The sequence below is a fragment of the Artemia sp. Qi Xiang Cuo genome, chromosome 11 (assembly GCF_049724085.1).
Source record: "Artemia sp. Qi Xiang Cuo chromosome 11, ASM4972408v1, whole genome shotgun sequence".
NCBI classification, from domain to species: domain Eukaryota; kingdom Metazoa; phylum Arthropoda; class Branchiopoda; order Anostraca; family Artemiidae; genus Artemia; species Artemia sp. Qi Xiang Cuo.
The window spans coordinates 62,952,729-62,974,857 of NC_142804.1; the positions used below are offsets into that span (position 1 = coordinate 62,952,729).

At 36.2% G+C, this 22,129-nt stretch overlaps 1 protein-coding gene across 1 annotated transcript in view; it reads right to left on the reverse strand.

Annotated features, from left to right (window-relative positions):
- LOC148947223 (heterochromatin-stabilizing protein CFDP1-like) overlaps nucleotides 1-22,129 on the reverse strand; it is a 98,509-nt gene that overhangs the window by 44,541 nt on the left and 31,839 nt on the right. The window contains exon 5 of the mRNA XM_089097325.1: nucleotides 19,447-19,671. Within this exon, the coding sequence (XP_088953451.1) occupies nucleotides 19,447-19,671 (225 nt within the window). The remainder of the gene's footprint in view (nucleotides 1-19,446; nucleotides 19,672-22,129) is intronic.

The window sequence follows — 22,129 nt, forward strand, 5'->3', positions numbered from 1 at the left end:
GATCTCTGGGACACCATAACAAACAATAATTATTCAACCCAGAAAAGTTGCATTTATCTCAGCTATAATCTTTCGAACAGAAATAATACTGTCACAATATTTGCTTTTTAACAGTCAGATAGATCATTTTATGGTAAATTTTTCGCAGTTCATATTATTGACTTACGAATAAAGTGAACATACCACTCGATGAATTTTGAACATAATAATCAATTCTATTGCAAATTCAAATTTAAACCCCCCCCACCCCCCTAATGTACAAATATATACCCTGAATTGTGGCCACACAAAGAAGTTATTAATACCAGATAAGTTATTGAAAAGTGGTTAAGAACATTTCGCTAGTTTTAAAATAGGTTATTGAACAGTAATATATTCCAAAAATACTTATTTATAACAATTCAAACCTCATTTATTAGGCAACTCAAATATAAAACGTTTTTTCTACCGTTTCAAGTTTTTCAAATGCCGTCGACAAAAATAGCGTTAAACTTAGCGATTCGAAACTTTGACGTCGCCAATTCATGGTATATTCCAAATCAGGGTATATATTGGCAAATTAGGGGGGTGGGGTGGGTAAATTCGAATTTGCGATAGAAGCGATTATTATATTCGTAAAGAACGTAAAAAAAAGCATCGAGTGGTATATTCACTTTATTCGTAAGTTAATAATATGAACTACAAAAAATTTACCCATTTACAAAGGTAAAAATAAAAGAGAAAAATTTACCCATTTACAAAGGTAAAAATAAAAGAGAACCCATAATATATCCTTGTTGGACACCAATACCAAAATTATTTAGAAAATTGAAATTTTTTTAATTGTACCCACTGCTCTCAGGGGCAACAGTGAAAGGTACTCCCTTTCCCCTTATTCCATAATCTTTTATTTTATAAAAACAGAATTGGTGATTTAGTGCAACGAAAGCTATTTTACATTTCAAAAGAAAATGAAACAATCTTATTGCTGACATCCAGTGAACGGTCAATCTCAAGAACTCATCACATAAGTTGTTTATTACAAACCCAAATTAACAAAATATCCAAAGTGGAAATTGTACAAGTGTAGTAGGCCTGACCATATCAAGAGTCAAAAATTGATTTTAATAATAATAAGAAAAAAATAAAAGACACAAAATACAAATTGCACAATTTGAGAAAGTTCCGATAAAAACATTTTATTTGAGATACGGGGTTTTGAAATAACAACTTTACTGAGAGCTTATGGATGTGTAGTTGAGATACGGAATTTTGAAATACCCACATCCCTGATACAAAAAAGGAAATGTAGTCAGGACACAAAGTATATATCCCCTGTTTTAAGTTGAGCGGTGCTTCTTGATCTTAAGAGTTTTTTTTTTTTTTTTTAATAACTTCATTTTGGGTTGTTTCGGTATAGTAAGCGTTATATGATTTAAATATTATTTTATGTAATAATTACTTGTTGATACTTTCACCTGTAACCTTTTGAGTCACGTCCTGTACCGTTCGTATTCTTAGAACCAAATAAGTGTAATCAATATTTAATCTACTTCGTTCTCTCAAAAACTCAGCAGATAAGTCGTCTCCTTCTACTAGTTTGGGCAGCCTCGCTACGAAGACGCTACCCATAGTTACTAAAGATCTATAACTTATAACCTTTGCTGACAATAGAGTTCACACAAAAATGTTACAACATATGGTGGCAGCGAAGGGATTGTATGATATAAAGCGGCATAATTTTTAAATATAAAGATCCAGGATTTTAAAATTTACAAAAAAACCGTTTCAACACAAGTAAAACTCATCATAAAAAAAAAAAAAACTTGAAAATACAGCATCAGCCTTAACAAAACTAAAAATAAAATAAAAACGAAAAATAAAACATTCCTCGACTGTATTTCCCCATTATTTAAAAAAAATAAAAAAAAAAGAAAAAACATTACAGTTGCTCGAAAAAAAAGGTGCGAGGATTAAATATCATAAACAGAAAAGCAACAAACTTTCAATTCACTACAAAATCATTGTAATTGAAAAGATAACAGAGCTACAAGAGCCCTTTCTGTTGAATATCCAGCCCCTAAAACCAAACTGGATTAAAAAAAATAATCTATTTTAGTTAAAAATGATATGCTACAATTTTTAAAGCTTTTAAGCATCTACTACTACTACTACTAACAACTGACCACAGCACCAAGCCGCCTGAGGCCAACACAGCTACGCACGCTTCTCCTCCGCCCTAATCTATTCAAAGCCTCCCTTTTTACACCCGCCCAGAAAGTTCCCATTTCCTTTAAATCTTTCGTTATGACGTCCTCCCACCCCAGACGAGGACGACCTGCTTTCTGTTTAGCCCTCGAAGGTTGGCCGAAAAGAAAAATCTTCGGCAATCTGTCATCCTTTATCCGCACAACGTGCCCTAGCCACCTCAACCTTTCTTTCATTATAGCCCTAGAGAGCGGTATTGAACCACATTTTTAGTATAGCGTATTGTTTGACATACGGTCAGTCAGCCGGGTACCCAGAACAATCCCTAAGCAATTTCTCTGGAAAACATCTAGCAAATCTTCATCCGCTTTTCAGAGCGTCCATGCTTCAGAGCCATATTTGATCACTGTCATCACTGTAGTTTCTAATATTCTAATCTTGGTTTGCAGACTTATCTTCCTATTCTTCCAAACTTTTCTTAACTGTGAAAAAACACCCTGAGCCTTGGCTAAGCAGCCCATAATAGATAAATTAGCTAGGAAGAGGTTTTTCAGCCCGAAGACGCCCGTCAAAACATACCAATTCCAGCAGAATTATCCATTAGTCAGAATCCCGTGCGAATGCTGAGTCGTTTTAAGGATCAATCAAAGAGGTAAAACGAAAACGAGTGAAAATTTTCCTTTAGGGACTAAGAGCTTTTAGATATCATCAATACCCTTCCCCAAAACAATTTTCCGAAAACAATTCTTCAAAGTAGTATCCTTATGATTCCCTCGTGAGAACTTCCCTGAATTCCATGATAAAATGATATTTTAAATTTTCTTGAGGAGTTACAAGAATCCAATTACCTATCGTGACCACCTCGAGGAACGTGGACGAATAAAGTAGATTAAAGCATTAGATCTCAAAGGATGTTGTTGAATTAACCAGTGAAAAGTAAAGAAAAATACCCACCCGCAGTAGGTTTCAGAAAGCATATTATTACATACAAACAATATTTCTGGGTGATTTATTATAAAATTATAGATTATTTTTTTGGTATGCAAGAAAAACCAGACTGCTGCAAACCACCGACAAAAGAGAATATGCACAGAGATGCAGGACCCAGATTTGCCAGAAAAAAGGTTGCCCTTAAAAACGGTTTCACCCACTCTATTCCCCGCTTTTTCTCTGTGGCAAATAATTTTCTTCTTTAAGTTTTTAAATTGCTTTGCCTAAGTCTAGTTTTAAATACGCTGTTTCTCTTTTTGTTTTTCTCCACCACTTTTCCTGACAAATTCTGACAAATAGAAAATATCCGATTAAAAAGTCAATCACAAATCGAGTTTAAGACTGGTAAAAGGTATTTTTTTCGTTTTTTTTTACGGTTTTATATAGCTAATATAGACGAATTCCTTTTAGGAAAATAAGCTTCTCTGAATCCCATAATAAAATTAAAAATTTTTCATGCAGCTAAATGAAAAAATTTCAACCACAAACTCTGTCCTACTATCCAAAAAACTGCCCTTAAGAGGAGAAAATGCTGGTCTTTCAAACCATGCATACGTACATGGTCTGAAGGTACTTAAAAGTACCTTCAGAAGAGATTAAAAAAAAGCCTGCTTAAAAATAAGAAACAAACGCTTTATTTGAGTCCAAAGTAAAATTTGATCCCCCCCCCCCTCAAATAAATTCTATTTAGTAGTTGTGCAGCGGAAGAACATTATTTTTTTTGGTTTTATCAGTGGTCTTAACTCCGTAACGGTAAATGATGAAAATTTGAACCCTTTTTCGGGACAGGAATTGTAGAGCATAGAAGGAAATTTACTCCGAGGTTTGAAAAATTCCCACTTTGTAGTGGGAATTCCATTTTGTAGAAGGAAGTACAAATCATTTTATTACCCTACTTAGTAGAAACGAGAACCACAACGAAACAGGGGTGGATCTAGAGCAAAATCTTGGGGGGGATGTGACAAGGGCGCCAATGAGCACAATCTTGAGGGGGGGTAATATGACAAAGGTATTAATAATTGACCAAATTGACAAATTTATTCTAAAACAGAATGAAAAAACAGCGAAAGAGGGCACCACACAAAATCTTAAGGGGCCCGGGGTCCCCCCCCCCCCGGAACCCTCCCCCTGGATTTGCCAGCGCAACAAAACTATCTTAGCTCCAAAAGTGGGTATCTTAAGAAAAATCTAATGTCCAGATTATATAGAACTTAAGATTACCCCTTCAAGACCTGAGATCAAATAATAATGCATCACTTTTGGATTTCAGTAAATACTTCTTGAAAGTCAATCAAGCCTCAATTTATGTCAATTTTTTTTTAAAATAAGACGGAATTTCCCAAAAAGTTGTAAGCATATATAACTGCAGTCCAATGTAGACTGAAAAGGTACGACTGATATCCTATTCATAGTTGGGAGAAAGGGGTGGAAGTTTTCCATATTTTTGCGATTTGCAAGTCTACTAGGAGAAGAGAACTGGATGGGGAGTAAGAACTATTGCCTAAGTTATACCTATTGGGGATCAGAAGCTGATCCTATAATAGTAGAAGATGGAAAGGGGGGAAGTAAAAGGTCCCAATATTCCTGTCGTCCCGACTTCTAACGGAAGAGGGTGTACGATTTCAAAAAATTTTACAGAAAGTAACAATAAGCGTCCTGATTGCACCTTTTGGGGCGCTACACTTATCCGGACCCCTGAAAGGGGGGGGGGGGGGATATTGGACCTTAAATTCGTTTTATCAGAAGATTTACCCAAAAGGGGTTACAACAGCTCAATCAAACTTAGCAAGAAATAAGAGCAAGTAACCTAGTTGTGTCTTGGATGTTAATATACGTAAATTTTCTGTGGGGAAACGATACCCCTAAATTCGTGTCATTAGGACACTTAACAAGCAATGGTCGAATCTAACCAATTTTTGTGGAAAGCAAGAGTTAATATCGTGGTTCTGCCTCCTGAGCAGAAACTCAACCTTTGTGGGTAGGGATATCCCAAAGTGTTGCCTAGGACATTTCCAGAAGAGATTTTCAGCTCTAAAAACCTAGCGGGAAGTAACAGCTTATGTCCTGTAATGCCCTTTTTCGGGGGCGGGGCTCAAGAAACACTCTGACTTCTGGTATGTGAGGGAAACAGAAGCCCGTTATAATCCACGTCATCAGAATAAAACATATATATATATATATATATATATATATATATATATATATATATATATATATATATATATATATATATATATATATATATATATATATATATATATATATATATATATATAACAAAATATTCCGGTTATATATATATATAACCGGAATATTTTGTTGGATCTTGTTTAAATTTACTCAAACGTTAACTCCGTGTAATACTTTCGCCTTTCTATGGACAACTGCTCAGATACAGCTACAACAGACGACGCAAATTCTTGTCGTTAAATCAAGGATCTTCTTGTGGAAAGTATTGTCGAATTACAGCCAAATCCAATCAAAAGTGAAACATCAGCAGCGACATATCTGATTTAACCTTTGTGGAAATATGGGGTCTTTCCATTCTTATCTTACAACGTTTACCCGAAAATATAAACCGCTTTGGAGGGGTTTTGGAAGATAACAAACTATTCTCTTACTTTGTTTTATTTTCCGCCTTCAAATCCAAGCATATTCCAGTGAGTACTGGGGAGGGAGAAAATCCTTGTAACCATAATATCGTAGCTAACGGGTTCTCAGATTTCAACAAAATTGGGTAGAAAGTAAGGGTTAATAATAACACTATGCCTCTTTGGGGCCCATAGCCGATCAAACCTCTGTAGAGGGAGGAGTTCCTAAATTCATGTTATCAAGATAATTACTCAAAGAGGGGTTACTATTTCTCATTTCTATATATCTAGGATCAATCTGACCTCTGCGCAAAGAGGGAGAAGGGCACGTTTCTAAATTCTGGAAACGGAGTATCTATCCTGACAGTTTAGTGAATCCAAAATAAACTTGGGAAAAAGAATGGTAAATTTCCTAGCTCTGCATTTCAGGGTCTAAAATCGATTCGACCTCTGTGGAGAAGGAAGAGAGATATCCCCACATTCTTTTCATAAGCATGTCTATCAGAAGGTTACGAGCTAGACTAACAATTGAGACTTTGCAAGGTCTTTACTTCACTCCGCTTCTATATGAGGGGGAGGGGGTTAAAATATCTTTCCGTCCGCCAAATTCCTTGTTGTTCTAGCAGAATTCATTCAACACAGCCTTGTCAATAGCTACAGTTATGGTATCGGATGTCCGCGCTCCTTCAAACCTCTATAATGGAAGGGCTACATTCTTGTAATCGTCATCCAGAAGAAGGGATTACGGATCCTAATTAACGTTGTTGGATCCCGGTTAATTGGGTCCTAGACATTAGGGGCTAGGATTTGTGTTCCCTTCAAAAGGTCTCTAATCTAATCCGATAGATACAACCACTTGTGTTGCTCTACAACAACGAAACATGGATCAAAGTTGCTGCAACAATTCAAGAGGCTTTGTCATCAAATTTCTAATTTGTATTCACTCTCAGCACGCAAAAACAAGAAAGAAAAAAAAGAAAGAAAATTGCTAAAATGTATAGGCTACGATCAAAATTCCATATAACACGTTCACTTATTTGCAATTATTTTGTATTTGCATTTCATACAGAGCACAGAAAAAATCGTGGAAATCTCGATATTTTTGGAGGTGTGAGGGGGGGGGGCGGGTCCCCAGTTCCATTTCCTGCGCACGTGTGGTAAATATTTACTTGAAACCACTATCTAGAAAAGCGAAGTTTCCTGAAATATCCATGACAACATGATATTTCAGTTGCTGAGCTTCGAATTTACAAAACAAGCTACTTAAAGTACAATCTCTCACGAACTTTAGCCGTTTTAGTAAGTCATGCAAGGATGTGCCTTTTCTCCATATTTCGCAAATTTCATTCACTAAAAATCAATATTCTTGGACTCACGTCAACCCTAGCAAAATACGATTTGGCTAGAACAGTCTTCTCGCACGGAAATTGGGTTATTAATAAATGCGTTATTAATACGTTTTTATTATACGTTATTAAATCAGGTTATTAATAAATACTCTTAGCGTGCATTAGGCATTGCGCTTAATCTAAGCTTCTCCTCGTCCAAAGGACCGAGGTAATTTCCAAAGTTTCATGGAGAGCTTTATTTTGTAATAGAGGAATGGCATTGAAATGATCCTATCCCGAGATAACCACAGGGTCAAGCCAACAAACAGAATAACCCTACAATATTAATTGTACTCCAACTTACATCGAGAAATTTTCCAATATATTATTATCTTAACGTTCAATCCTGATCCAACTTACACCCTCTCTTCATCATATTCCAAACACTTTAATATGTTATCTCTTTAATCTTTCGAATTTCTAAGACCCTAGCACTGAATGAAAAACAATTTTAAAAACACACCTATATATTAGGCTATAACGTTGATAGACTCCGGGATGAGAATTTGAAAGAAAATTTCAAGGAACTGTTAAATACTAAACTAGAGAGTGTAAATTTGACACTGAGGAAGATGGATAGAATGATTTTGGGAAAAGAGTTTGTGAAGTCACTGATAGTGTCTTAAGGAAGAATGTTAGAAACGCAGCTTGGATTATTAGAGAAAAAGATTTATGTTTAATAGAGAGGAGGAGCGGCTTGTACAAGAATTATGTGTGTGATAGATCATATGAAAATAAAAGGAACGTAAAGAAAGAGGAGACAGGATTAAAATATGAATTAAGGAGGTGTGAAGTGGAGGCCAAGGATCAAATTGCTGAATATCTGGAAGATGCAGCCAGACGGGACGATGGCCAAATATTGTACTGTCATGTTAATAAATTCAGAGGCAATAGTCAATCTGGACCTGTCCCAATTAAAGATATGAAGGGGCCACAAATATTATTAAAGAAATGGTTGAAAAGAGATGGGAAGAACATTATGTCCTAAGCCGTGATAGGATTACAGGAGAAATTGTATAAAAGAGTGACAGAGTTTGTGACACTTTGGATGTGGAGAAAGATTTTTTTTGTGACGAAGAATTAGTAATAATACTAAAAAGAATTAAAAAATAAATCAGTTTTTTAAATATGGTGGTTGTGAAGTTAAGAGATACATTACAGAAGATTATGGATAAGATTTTTGAAAAAGGAGAAGTACCTAGCGGTCTTTAATTTAGCTTTAATTAAACCCCTCTATAACAAAGGTGATAAGAGTGAGTGTGGTAATTATAGAGGCTTTAGCTTGGTTGCTGTAGTAAGAAAATTACTTGGTACGATGATACTTTTTGGATTTAAAAGTGCTGTAGATAAAGTTTTAAGGGAAAAACAGCGTGGTTTTAGGAAGGGCAGAAGATGCGTCGAACCAAAATTATCACTCCTAGATTAATAGCTGAGAAGTAATTGATTCTCAAACCTCTTTAGTCCTCAGTTTATGGATTATGAGCAAGCGTTTGATTCAGCTGATCGAACAGCTTTAGCGAAGGTCCTATCCTTCTATGGTATACCAGATAAACACGTTAAAGTGATTAGTGCTATGTATGGGAATAACACTGCTGCGATTGAGGTAGGAAATGACGCTAGTAGCTGGTTTCGCATTAAATCAGGAGTTAATGAGGGTTGCGTTCTATCCCTATTTATACGGATCATTTCCATGGACTTTGTCCTAAGGAGCACAGCAAAGGCAATGGGAGAACACGTAATCAAATGGGGAAGTGAAACTCTCCTAGACTTAGACTATGATAATGATCTGAGCATCCTTGATGAAAAATGTTATACATAAAGGTGAAGAGTTGATGCTGGGTAACGATGAGATAGATCCAGTGAACAGCTTCATTTACCTATTTAGTATTATTAGTAAAGACGGTCGGTGCAGTGAAGATGTTAAAAGTAAAATAGCCAAGGCCCAGGTTGATTTTTCAGTCGAAAAAAAGTTAGGAAGAATAGGAAGACAAGTCTGGGAGCCAACATTAGAATACTACAGGTTACGATGAAGACAGTAAAGTACGATACTGAAGTGTGGGCGCTCCGAAAGACCGCTCAAGACAGCTGTCCTTCATTATGCATTCTCAGTTCCATTGACATCTCCCTAGTGTGCTATGCCGATGACACGCTGAATCTCAGTCGGACGCTTAACCGCCTTTCAGGAATATTCTCATGTCTGCAGTCCAACTACGAGAAAGTCGGTCTGAGATTTAACTCCCAAAAGTCGGAAGTTTTGCTTTATAATTGGAAGAATGACCCTCCTACTAATATCACACTAGGTGATTGCTCAGTAAAACCAGTTGATAAAATAGTATATCTGGGGCTTCCAATAGGTTCCTCATTACAGCATACCCGGTCCCTCCTGATCTCACATCTTGAACGGCGAATATCCAGCTCCTATGCTTTGATTGTTAAATCCACTCTGAGATTTAACCGTCCACTCCTGGCAAGTATTTACAACGCTACCGCGCTGCCACTTATATTATATGTGACCCCTTTCTGGAATTTATTGGCAAAACGTGAAAAGCCTAAAATCCGCTCTGTATTTTTCCGTTTTGCAAAGTACCTACTAAAATTGCAACCTTGGACAAAAAATAGTTTTCTGATTCGGCGCTATAACCTAGCGGACCCAAATCTAGCTGTTGAGACCCTTATTATCCGACAACAAACAAAACCAGCAATTCTAAAGCATGAGTGGGAAAGTTTGATTGTTTAATTTTCCCTTTTTTTTCCCTTTTTATTTATTTCTTTCTTTCTTTTTTTTTTCTTTTTTTTTTTTCTCCTTTCAAAAGTTGTTGTCCTTGTTGCTATTTTCGAAGAAGTTGTTGTTTCTGTTGTAATCTTTGAGTATGCAATCTTTCTGTTTTCACTTTTCGTACTATTTTGTATACTATTTAAGAAGTTGTTGCTTTTGTTGTTATTATTATCGTTTTGTTCCCTCTTTTCGTATTTTTGTATACTCTGTCATTGTACATTTATTGTATACGACGGGTTTTCAATATATATTATATTATATATATTATATATTAGGCATAAACATAAGCCATGTGTTTTGTACCTTTCTTTCTCCGATAGGCAAACAATCAGCCTTAATGCAGTCGCACACACAAAACCTCTCTTTTCTAGCAGCCGTATAAATACCCTTACACTCCTTACACTCCAACAAATACTCCTTAACTCCTTTCGTCCCAATATTTTATTTTCAAAAATTGAAATATTACAAACCATCGTTTTGCTCTTGCCATTAGAAAAAGGAATAATTACGAGTTTGTCCAACTTTTTTTTTATAATAAACAATTCAAAAAAAAAAAAGAAACCCCCCATCTATAATTTTTTTTTCTGTAATCATCAAAGAAGGCCCTAAAAAGAAGCAAAAAATTGGCAAAACTGGGTATTCAAATTTTACTAGCAACATCATTATATGATAGTTGCAGTGATAGCGGTCTAGTGACAAGTATTTTCTAATTATCACTAAATTGGAAATAAGGTGGTAGGTTTTATTCAGATTCAAATAATCAGTAGTTTACAATTAGAATATTTTGAGAATTTCAAAAGAGCCTGAAACCCCTCAAAGATGATATCAAATCGAAATCAAATAACAATTTTTGCCGGTTGTAACTTTCAACTTCGCTCTTTACTTTCATCAGTTTTTTTTTAATATTTGTATCATATATACTCTAATGACCTCCTTGTGCAACAAATTTATACATTTTCAAAGCGGGGGGGGGGGGAATATAATATTTTCATTGGGGGGGAATGAAATTAAAAAGGGATGTTTTTACGAGCCAGCATTGCGCTCCTTCCATTAGGAAGAGATTCTTAAAATTTTCTTCAGAATTTTTCAGAAAAATTTCAAATAATTTTTAAGAAAGGAAATTACAAAAAACGAAAAATTTATTTGTTTCCTTTGAAGAAAAAAGAGAAAATACTGTGCGTACTGATATTAAGACCCCTAAAAAGTGGGAAAAAAACCGGAGATACACATTTTTAACAACGTTATAATCGCCACCGAAAGACTTCAAATGTTTTAGGAAATGTCCTTGTAATAAATCGTCTATTTGGATAGAGAAATAAGCGGAAACTGGCTCAAATAGTTGAGAGGTCCATACTTACAAGCTCATACTACTGTTTTCACCTCTTTTAAACATATCGATTACGGGCAAATTTGAAATATTGGCGGCGTTAATTTCAAAAAGCAGCATAAACATAAAATGTATTGTGCAAACAGCAGAAAAACTAAAATTTTTGTTTTGATTCCGTAATTTTTACAAAACTTTTTTATTTTGATGGAAGAGGGGTCGTCCATTTCCAGATAGTCAAGGGGCATGGGATATACAACAATTTTTTTCTCCACATTATTGGGGGAAACTCCCCCTCCCCTTGCCCCCCCCCCCCAAACGATGCCCCTGGAAGGGTTTACCGGGTTTCAGATAAATTCTACTCATAAAAAAAGCTATGAAAATGCAAAATAAGCAAATTTTGATGTGTTTTGTGAAGTTTTTTTGTTATCCCCTTCAAAGAAAACATCCAAAACAAAGCATCCAGAAAGTAAAGGTTGTCATCGGACTTCGTTTTGAGTTTGAGTTGAATATTGAGTTTGAATTGAATATGAGTTTTATTCTTGGTACATTATAAGCGCATTATTTGTTTCTTTGTTTATTAAGTCTAATATCGGTTTGTTTTATCAAAATGTTATCAAAATGGAATATCTGGAATAAACATATATTTTTTTTTTCATTATTTAGAAGGGAAAAAAAAATGAAAATCGATCCATTAAGAAATCAGTTTCGGTGAAATCTAAACCTTTGCAATTTCACAATTATTTTACACGACAGCTTTTGACTTGCTATAGCCTAGATACGGTGATAAGACAAAAAAAAACTGTAGTAAAATGTAGGCCGATCCGGCTAAATAATTTTCCTTTTTTCTCTACAAGAAAAGTCCATTCTTCTTATTATTATCTAAGTTTAGCCTAACAATTTCCTTTCTTCCTCTTATATGATTAAGAAAAAAGTTAATAGTAGACTTCAATTAACTGTTGACAGTTCTCATTCCTTAAAGCAACAACTTGAATTAGTCATGGCATCTACTGAAGGAGTAAGTAAATAATATTGATCACACCTCAGTAATAAGTAAAAAAGCCAATAAAAAGTGCGTCACTCTTTAGACTGTTTGATTGATACAGGGCTGCCAGTGATAGTTTAACAGATACCCAAGAGTCACTTGTAAAATTTCAAAGTCTGGGGAAAACAGCCAAGATTATGTGGTGTCTCTTTTATGGGCATGCTACCTTCACACCTGCACTATCTTATTAGCCTGGTACCTGCCACCAAACCACTAACTTTTTCTTAGCAAAAAAAAACAGGTTTTCAGCCGTTGTTACTTAATCTTACCTAAGTTTCCTAGCCACACCTGACCTCTGTCATCACTGTGGCTTCCAATATTCCAATCTTAGTTCGAAGACTTAATTTCCTATTCTTACAAACTTTTTCAACTGCGAAAAACACCCTGTGCCTTGGCTATTCTACTTGTATGATTTTTACTGCAAAAACCATCTTTTTTAATAATAATTTCAGGCGAGTGAAATTATCCCACTTGAGCGACACTTTTCATTGCCTAATATCAATCCTCTGCCCTCAATTTCCTGAGCCCTCAAAATCCTCTGCCCTCAAATTCTAAGCGACTTTTTTTTTACATAAATTTTGAAATATATTCTTGCACCCTGTACTTTTAAAACCTCCAAAAATTAGGTAATTTCACTAATATTTTTATCGGAATGTCAAGGCATCTTTATAATCTACACCTAGGACAGTTTTAGACATTATAAATTTTAAAGTCCCCAGAATTTGCACTTTACCTTGATATATTATAGCAGACTCTAAGCCAAACTATATGCATATTAGTACCAAAACTCTTCCCCGCCGCAACAAGGTTGATTAACAAGTTTTCTATTTGTCCCTGTAACAAACCCAGCAATTGAAACGTCAATTTGACGCCCTATGCACCAGCAATGGCTCTGGAGTATCTTTGTTCTTCTTTTACTGAAAACTCACTGTAGCGCCAAGCCACCTGAGGCAAACCCAGCTGCGTAGGCTCCTCTTCCCCCTCAACCTATTCAGATTTTCAGTCTTTACCCCCTCTCATGTAATTTCCATTTCCATATAGTCCTTTCTTGTGGCTTCTCCCAAACTTCACGTTTTTTATTTGGCCCCGGATGGATAGTCAAAGACAACAACCTTTGGTAATCTATTATCATTTATCCATAAAATACAGCCTAGCAAGTCCTTCTTGTGGCCTCTTACAACCCTTTTCAGGAACAACATGTTTTTGTCTGGCCCCAGATGGATAGACAAAAACAACAATCTTTGGTAATCTATAATCCTCTATCCGTAGATGCGGCCAAGCAAGTCCTTCTTAAGGACCCTTCCAAGACTATTCAGGAACATACCCAAAAGCAGTAATCTTTGTCAATCTGTTATCCTCCATCCATAAAACGCGGCCTAGCAAGTCCTTCTTGTGGCCTCTTCCAACCCTATTCAGCAACAACAAGTTTTTTGTCTGGCCCAAGATGGATAGCCAAAAGCAACAATTTTTGTCAATGTATTATCCTTCATCCTTATAATAAGAACTATTAAGTCCTTCTTGTGGCCTCTCCCAACCCTATTCAGGAACATGATGTTTTTGTCCAGCCCCAGATGGATAGCCAAAAACAACAATCCTTGGTAATCTATAATCCTTCATCCGTAGATGAGGCCGAGCAAGTCCTTTTTTTGGCCTCTTCCAATCCTATTCAGGAACAACATGTTTTTGGCCTAGCCCTAGATGGATAGCCAAAAAAAAATCTTTGGTAATCTATTATCCTTCATCCGTAGATGCAGCCTAGCCAGTTCTTCTTGTGGTCTATTCCAACCCTATTCAGGAACAACAAATTTTTTGTCTGACCCCACATGGATAGCCAAAAACAACAATCTATGGTAATCTATAATCCTTCATCCGTAGACGTGGCCTAGCAAGTCCTTCTTGTGGCCTCTTCCAACCCTATTCAGGAACAACATGTTTTTAATCTGGCTGCAAATGGATAGCCAAAAGCAACAATCTTTGGCAATCTATCATCCTTCATCCGTAAAATACGGCCTAGCAAGTCCGTCTTGTGGCCTCTTCCAACCCTATTCAGGAACAACATGTTTTTTGTCTGGCCCCAGATGGATATCCAAGAACAACAATCTTCAGTAATCTATTAACCTTCATCCGTAAAATGTGGCCTAACGAGTCCTCCTTGTGGCTTCTTCCAACCCTATTCAGTGACAATATGTATTTTGTCTGGCCCAAGATGGATAGCCAAAAACAACAATTTTTGGTAATCTATTATCCTTCAGCCGTAAAATACGGCCTAGCAAGTCCGTCTTGTGGCCTCTTCCAACCCTATTCAGGAACAACATGTTTTTTTTGTCTGGCCCCAGATGGATAGCCAAAAACAACAATCTTTGGTCACCTATTATCCTTCATCCGTGAAATGTGGCCTAGCATGTGCTTCTTCCAACCCTATTCAGAAACATAGCCAAAATCAACAATATTTGTTCATCTATTATCCTTCATCCGTAAAATAAGGCCAAGCAAGTCCTTCTTGTGGCCTCTTCCAATCCTATTCAGCAACAACATGTTTTTTTGTCTGACCCTACATGGATAGCCTATAGCAACAATTTTTGTCAATCCATTATCCTTCATCCGTAAAATACGAACTAGCAAGTCCTTCTTTTGGCCTCTTCAACTCTATTCAGGAACAACATGTTTTTTGTCTGGCCCCAGATGGATAGTAAAAAACAACAGTTCTTGGTAATATATTATCCTTCATCCGTAACATGTGGCCTAGCATGTCCTTCTTTTGGCCTCTTCTTCAGCTAAAAGCCCCAGATGGCTAGCCAAAAACAACAATATTTGGTAATCTATAATCCTTCATCCGTAGATGCGGCCTAGCAAGTCCTTCTTGAGGACTCTTCCAGGCCTATTCAGGAACTACATGTTTCTGTCTGGCCCCATATGGATAGCCAAAAACAACAATCTTTGGTAATCTATTATCCTTTATCCGTAAAATGTGGCCTAGCATGTCCTTCTTCTGGCCTCTTCCAATCCTATTCAGGAACATAGCCAAAAGCAACAATCATTGTCAATCTATAATCCTTTATCCATAAAATACGGCCTAGCAAGTCCTTCTTGTGGCCTCTTCAAGCCCTATTCAGGAACAACATGTTTTTTGTCTGGCCCCAGATGGATAGCCAAAAACAACAATTTTTGGTAATCTATTATCCTTAGTCCATGAAATGCGGCCTAGCATGTCCTTCTTCGGGTCTCTTCCAACTCTATTGAGGAACAACATATTTTTTATATGGCTCCAAATGAATAGCCAAAAGCAACAATCTTTTGTCAATCTATTATCCTTCATCCGTAAAATACGGCCTAGCAGGTCCGTCTTGTGGCTTCTTCCAACCCTATTCAGGAACAACATGTTTTTTGTCTGGCCCCAGATGGATAGCCAAAAACAACAATTTTTGTCAATCTATTATCCTTCATCCGTAAAATACGAACTAGCAAGTCCTTCTTGTGGCCTCTTCCGACCCTATTCAGGAACAACATGTTTTCTGTCTGGCCCCATATGGATAGCCAAAAGCAACAATTTTTCTCAATCTATTATCCTTCATCCTTAAAATAAGAACTATTAAGTCCTTCTTGTGGTCCCTCCCAACCCTATTGAGGAACAACATGTTTATGTCTAGCCCCATATGGATAGCCAAAAACAACAATCCTTGGTAATCTATAATCCTTCATCCGTAGATGCGACCGAGCAAGTCCTTTTTTTGGCCTCTTCCAATCCTGTTCAGGAACAGCATGTTTTGGCCTGGCCCCAGATGGATAGCCAAAAAAACAATATTTGGTAATCTTTTATCCTTCATCCGTAGATGCAGCCTAGCCAGTTCTTCTTGTGGTCTATTCCAACCCTATTCAGGAACAACAAATTTTTTGTCTGACCCCACATAGATAGCCAAAAACAACAATCTTTGGTAATCTATAATCCTTCATTCGTAGATGCGGCCTAGCAAGTCCTTCTTGTGGCCTCTTCCAACCCTATTCAGGAACAACATGTTTTTAATCTGGCTCGAAATGGATAGCCAAAAGCAACAATCTTTGGCAATCTATCATCCTTCATCCGTAAAATACGGCCTAGCAAGTCCGTCTTGTGGCCTCTTCCAACCCTATTCAGGAACAACATGTTTTTTGTCTGGCCCCAGATGGATATCCAAGAACAACAATCTTCAGTAATCTATTAACCTTCATCCGTAAAATGTGGCCTAACGAGTCCTACTTGTGGCTTCTTCCAACCCTATTCAGTAACAATATGTATTTTGTCTGGCACTAGATGGATAGCCAAAAACAACAATTTTTGGGAATCTATGATCCTTCAGCCGTAAAATACGGCCTAGCAAGTCCGTCTTGTGGCCTCTTCCAACCCTATTCAGGAACAACATATTTTTTTGTCTGGCCCCAGATGGATAGCCAAAAACAACAATCTTTGGTAACCTATTATCCTTCATCCGTGAAATGTGGCCTAGCATTTGCTTCTTCCAAACCTATTTAGAAACATAGCCAAAATCAACATTATTTGTTCATATATTATCCTTCATCCGTAAAATAAGGCCAAGCAAGTCCTTCTTGTGGCTTCTTCCAACCCTATTCAGGAACAACATGTTTTTTGTCTGGCCCCAGATGGATAGCCAAAAACAACAATTTTTGTAAATCTATTATCCTTCATCCGTAAAATACGAACTAGCAAGTCCTTCTTGTGGCCTCTTCCAACCCTGTTCAGGAACAAAATGTTTTCTGTCTGGCCCCAGATGGATAACCAAAAACAACAAACTTTGGTAATCTATTATCCTTCATCAGTGAAATGTGGCCTAGCATGTCCTTTTTCTGGCCTCTTCTTCAGCCAAAAGTCCCAGATGGATAGCCGAAAACAACGATCTTCGGTAATCTATTATAATTCATCCGTGAAATGTGGCCTAGCGCGTCCTTCTTCTGGCCTCTTCCAACCTTATTCAGGAACAAAGCCAAAAGCAACAATCTTTGTCAATCTATTATCCTTCATCCATAACATACAGCCTAGCAAGTCCTTTTATTGGCCTCTTCCAACACTATTCAGGAACAACATGTGTTTTGTCTGGCCCCAGATGGATAGCCAAAAACAACAATCTTTGGTAATCTATTATCCTTCATCCGTAGATGCGGCCTAGCAAGTCCTTCTTGAGGCTTCTTCCAAGGCCATTCAGGAACGACATGTTTTTTGTCTGACCCCAGATGGATGGCCAAAAATAACAATCTTTGGTAATCTATTATCCTTCATCCGTGAAATGTGGCCTAGCAAGTCCTACTTCTGGCATCTTTCAATCCTATTCAGGAATATAGCCAAAAGTAACAAATCTTTGTCAATCTATTATCCTTCATCCGTCGAATACGGCCTGGCAAGTCCTTCTTGTAGTCTCTTCCAACCCTATTCAGGAACAACATGTTTTTTGTCTGGCCCTAGATGGATAGCCGAATACAACAATCTTTGGTAATCTATTATCCTTCATCCGTGAAATGCGGCATAGCATGACCCTCTTCTGGCCTTTTCCAACCCTATTCAGGAACAACATGTGTTTTGTCTGGCCCCAAATGGATAGCCAAAACAACAATCTTTGGTAATCTATTATCCTTCATCCGTAGATGCGCCCTAGCAAGTCCTTTTTGAGGCTTCTTCCAAGGCCATTCAGGAACGACATGTTTTTTGTCTGACCCCAGATGGATGGCCAAAAATAACAATCTTTGGTAATCTATTATCCTTCATCCGTGAAATGTGGCCTAGCATGTCCTAATTCTGGCATCTTCCAATCCTTCTTCCAATTGCTTGAAGTTTGAATTGCATTAGCTTGAAGCCGCTTAAATTATATTTTAAAACTTAGAAGTACAGTAAAAATGATGGCTGGCGTCATCTGTTTCTGAAAATTCAGCTATTGCAGCACCCCCCGCAACATAAACGATCAACTATTAACCTTGCCACATTTCCACTACCTATAAGAAAGTTGAATTGTATGGATATTTGAATCATCACTTAATTTACTTTTATTCTATTTAATTTTATGCCGGAGAAAAAATGCACTGGTTCAATTTTCTTAAACTGAATTTTTTGAAGACTCAGTCTCAAACTCAGTCTATGACAGAGTTCGTAGCCTGAAGAAAAATATGAAACTCGGTTTGTGTGAATCCTCCATAGAGTGCACCTTCTAGTCCGATCTACCGGCTAAACAGCCAGAGATCTGATAATTGTCTTAACCCCAAGTCTAACATCAAGCGTATTGTAAAACAATTGATGGCAGCCCGAATCTAAAAAAAAAAAAAATTCTAACAGAAAACCATCAAAATGCATATAATATACCTATGATTTCATCCAGCCTAATCCCTTCAGTGGCGAAAGGGCCATTCATAGAAATACATTTTATAGTTATTCATAAGGAGTACATTTTAATATTGGAAATCTTCCTACTCTGAGAAATATCTCAGGTATAAGCCCTGCCAGAGCTCAGGCGGATAAAATAACTCGTCGCAACTTTGCTCCTAATGACCACTTTTACAAGGAAGCTTATAAGCACAAAAAACTTCATTATAAGGTCAGTCGGTATGTGGATTAGCAGAGGCCACTCTATTAGAGGTAATCTCCTGACAGCCATTAACAAGCTTCTATTGATAGAGTTACGACAATGTTAAGTATAAGAAATGACAGTTGGCAAGGCTATTAGCATGGCCGTATCTATAGAGGGGGGGGGGTACCTAGTCTGGCCCCTCTCCCCTCGGCATTTCGATCTTATGCATACGGAAGTAACAAAAATACATGCGATACATGTCCACGGGAAGATTTTTTTTGTGGACTCTACCAACCCGTCGTATCCAGGAAAAAAAAATCCTGGATAAGACCCTATTAGTATATCATCAATTAATGAATGGAATTACTAAAAAAAAAATATTTTTGCACGCTGCTTCTCAAAGATAATCTTCAACAAAAAAAAAGTGTTTTTTCTTAATTGAAATTTAATTTTTAAAGACAAATACTTTGAATTTAATTTTTAAGGACAATACTGAATTTCAATTTTTAAAGAAAAATAGTCTTTACTTTTTTTAGACTTTTTTTTATACAGAAGAACTAAAAAAAAACATAAAAATAATAATAATAAAAAAAGACAAACCCGTGTTTTCCTTGATTGAAAGTTTTCAATTCCTCTTCAATGTTCTCCTCTTTCTTGAAGCTATCCCAATCTAATTTAGTTTTTTCTAACGTAGTTATTTTTTTCCCTTTTCCCAGCATCCCAGCAATTGCCGCTAAGCCTCCTGTTTTCGGCAGAGGTCGTTTCCCTTCAGTGTTCCCAGGGGAAGAACTGACTTGTACCTCACTGCTGATTTCCTTTGTTACCCTGGAAAAAGACCCTAGTTTACCAAATAGATCATTTCGTTTCTATGATGAAAAGAGAAATGTAATAATCTCATTTCGATGTTTCGGGACCAATACCACTCCTTGTTTCAGTAGGGAATATCAAAGCATTTCAGGTCTGACAACTTGATATGATAAAAGGTGGGGGGACAATCCTCTTACCTATGAACGAAATGATGAGACACTTTTTATTTATTTACCGATCAATATCAAAGGTTGATTTTTTTTTTTTTTTTTTTTTTTTTTCTCTTTCTAAAACTTTCAGGTGTCTTTTTGAAATAATTTAAGAACAAAATGTAATTAATACCAACAGATGAATATGGCAAATCAGCAGTGGCGTCACAAGAAGAAATATAGTCACAGCAAAAATATTTCTAAGCACCCAACTTTTTCTAGGGTACTAAGCACCAAACCTAGTTCCTTAAAAGTCAAATAAACTGATAGCAAGAGACAGGTGAGCGTAATCTAGCCGCGAAGATTCCGTATTAATCTGAACCAAAGCTTCAAGAGCTGAGTGAGTAAAACCTAATTTCAGTTATAGTTAATTAATTTCAAGGTAATTAATTATCGGTAATTAATTTCAATGCCAGTTTGGCTGAAAAGCATGATGACTTTGGTAATGGTTTGTTGTTTCAATTGAAAGGGGGACGTGTTATAGCTTACCTTTTTGAAACCAAAAAACGAATGCGGGATTTTGCCCCCTTGAGCCACCTCCCCCATTTTTCATATAAAGATGAAAACTTCGTTAAAATCAAGGTCAATTAGGGAGTTTTAAACTACAGGACCAAGGGCCCATAGGGAGGCTTTAGGACCTACTCCCACTCCAATGTTTTGAGAGCAACTTGTGATAACTTTAGGTGCAAGATCTTATATTATTTCTTGTTCAAATCAGAGTCATTCAAGGAGCTTCAAAGTGTATGAGCAATGGCCTAAAGTGATACTCTTTGGCCCTCTCTGTTTTAAGACCAATTTGACTGAGAAGCGTGACAATTTTAACAAAGTTGAGAACAATACATTTAAAAAAAAAAAAAAATATATATATATATATATATATATATATATATATATATATATATATATATATATATATATATATATATATATATATATATATATATATATATATATATATATATATATATATATATATATATATATATATATATATATATATATATATATATATATATATATATATATATATATATATATATATATATATATATATATATATATATTATATATATATATATATATATATATATATATATATATATATATATATATATATCACTGTTGTTTAGAGGCTGAAGAAGCTTGACTCAGGAGCTTGACGGTTTTGGTCACGTTTTTTTTACTTCAATAGAAAGGTGGATATGTTACACCTTACCTTTTCAAAACCAAAATGAAACAAGCGCGGGCCGTTGCCCTCTTCAGCGCCTTTCCCATTATTATATAGAAAGGTTGGCATGTTACACCTTGCTGAAACCAGCAATTCAAGTTTCAAACTGCAAGACTGAAGAGCCCAAGGTTGGCTCCTTGGGCCCACTCCCCCTCCAATATCTTGAGACAAATTTTATTGAGAAGCCTGATAGCTCTAGTTGAAAAAAATTCACTTTAAGAAAGGCAAGTATGTCATTATTGTTTAAACAATTAAAAAACATGATTGAGGAGTTTAAAGGATTTAGAAATGGTTCGTTGTTTTAATTGAAAGGTGGAAATGGTACAGCTTACCTTTTTGAAACAAAGGCAAACAAGAGCGAGCTTCGGACCCTGCAACCCTCTGCCCCAGCTTTATAAAGAAATGTGGACATGCTTAAAATCAAAGTATTCAGGGAGTTTCAGACTGTGGACGACGTACGAAACCAAGAAAGGAAAGAGTATAATAAATGAAAAAAAATCAAATAGGTGAGACAATGAGGATTCTGTCAGCCAGTAGCAAAATACGAAGACGAAAAACAAACAAGTATTTCGACAAGGACCTCCACCAAGTCGTCCTCAGTGGTCCAAAAAAAAAAAAAAAAAAAAAAAAAAAAAAAAAAAAAAAAAAAATATAACCTTTCGAATTAAATCTGACAAGAAAAGATAATGAATCAAAAAATCAGCCAGAAATCCACGGAAGACAATTCACCAATTGGATAGGACAAATATTCTTTGATTAGCATTTGATTTTGCCTGTCGGCAATTTCAGTTTTCATTAGATATGCGGACAGGTTGTCTTAAATTAGATAAGAGGCCTGATCATATTGGATTAAATTTGAAAACAATACACATAAAGAAAGACAAAATGTTATTTTTGTTTTAAAAAATCACATTTTTTTTTCAGACCACTTCAGTAATTAGTTAATAAAACACCGAAAGGATGGCTTCTATCTCCTCTATTAAATATATGGCCTCTGATAATGACTGGCGGCCTTTAGACAGGGACTACATCCAGATTC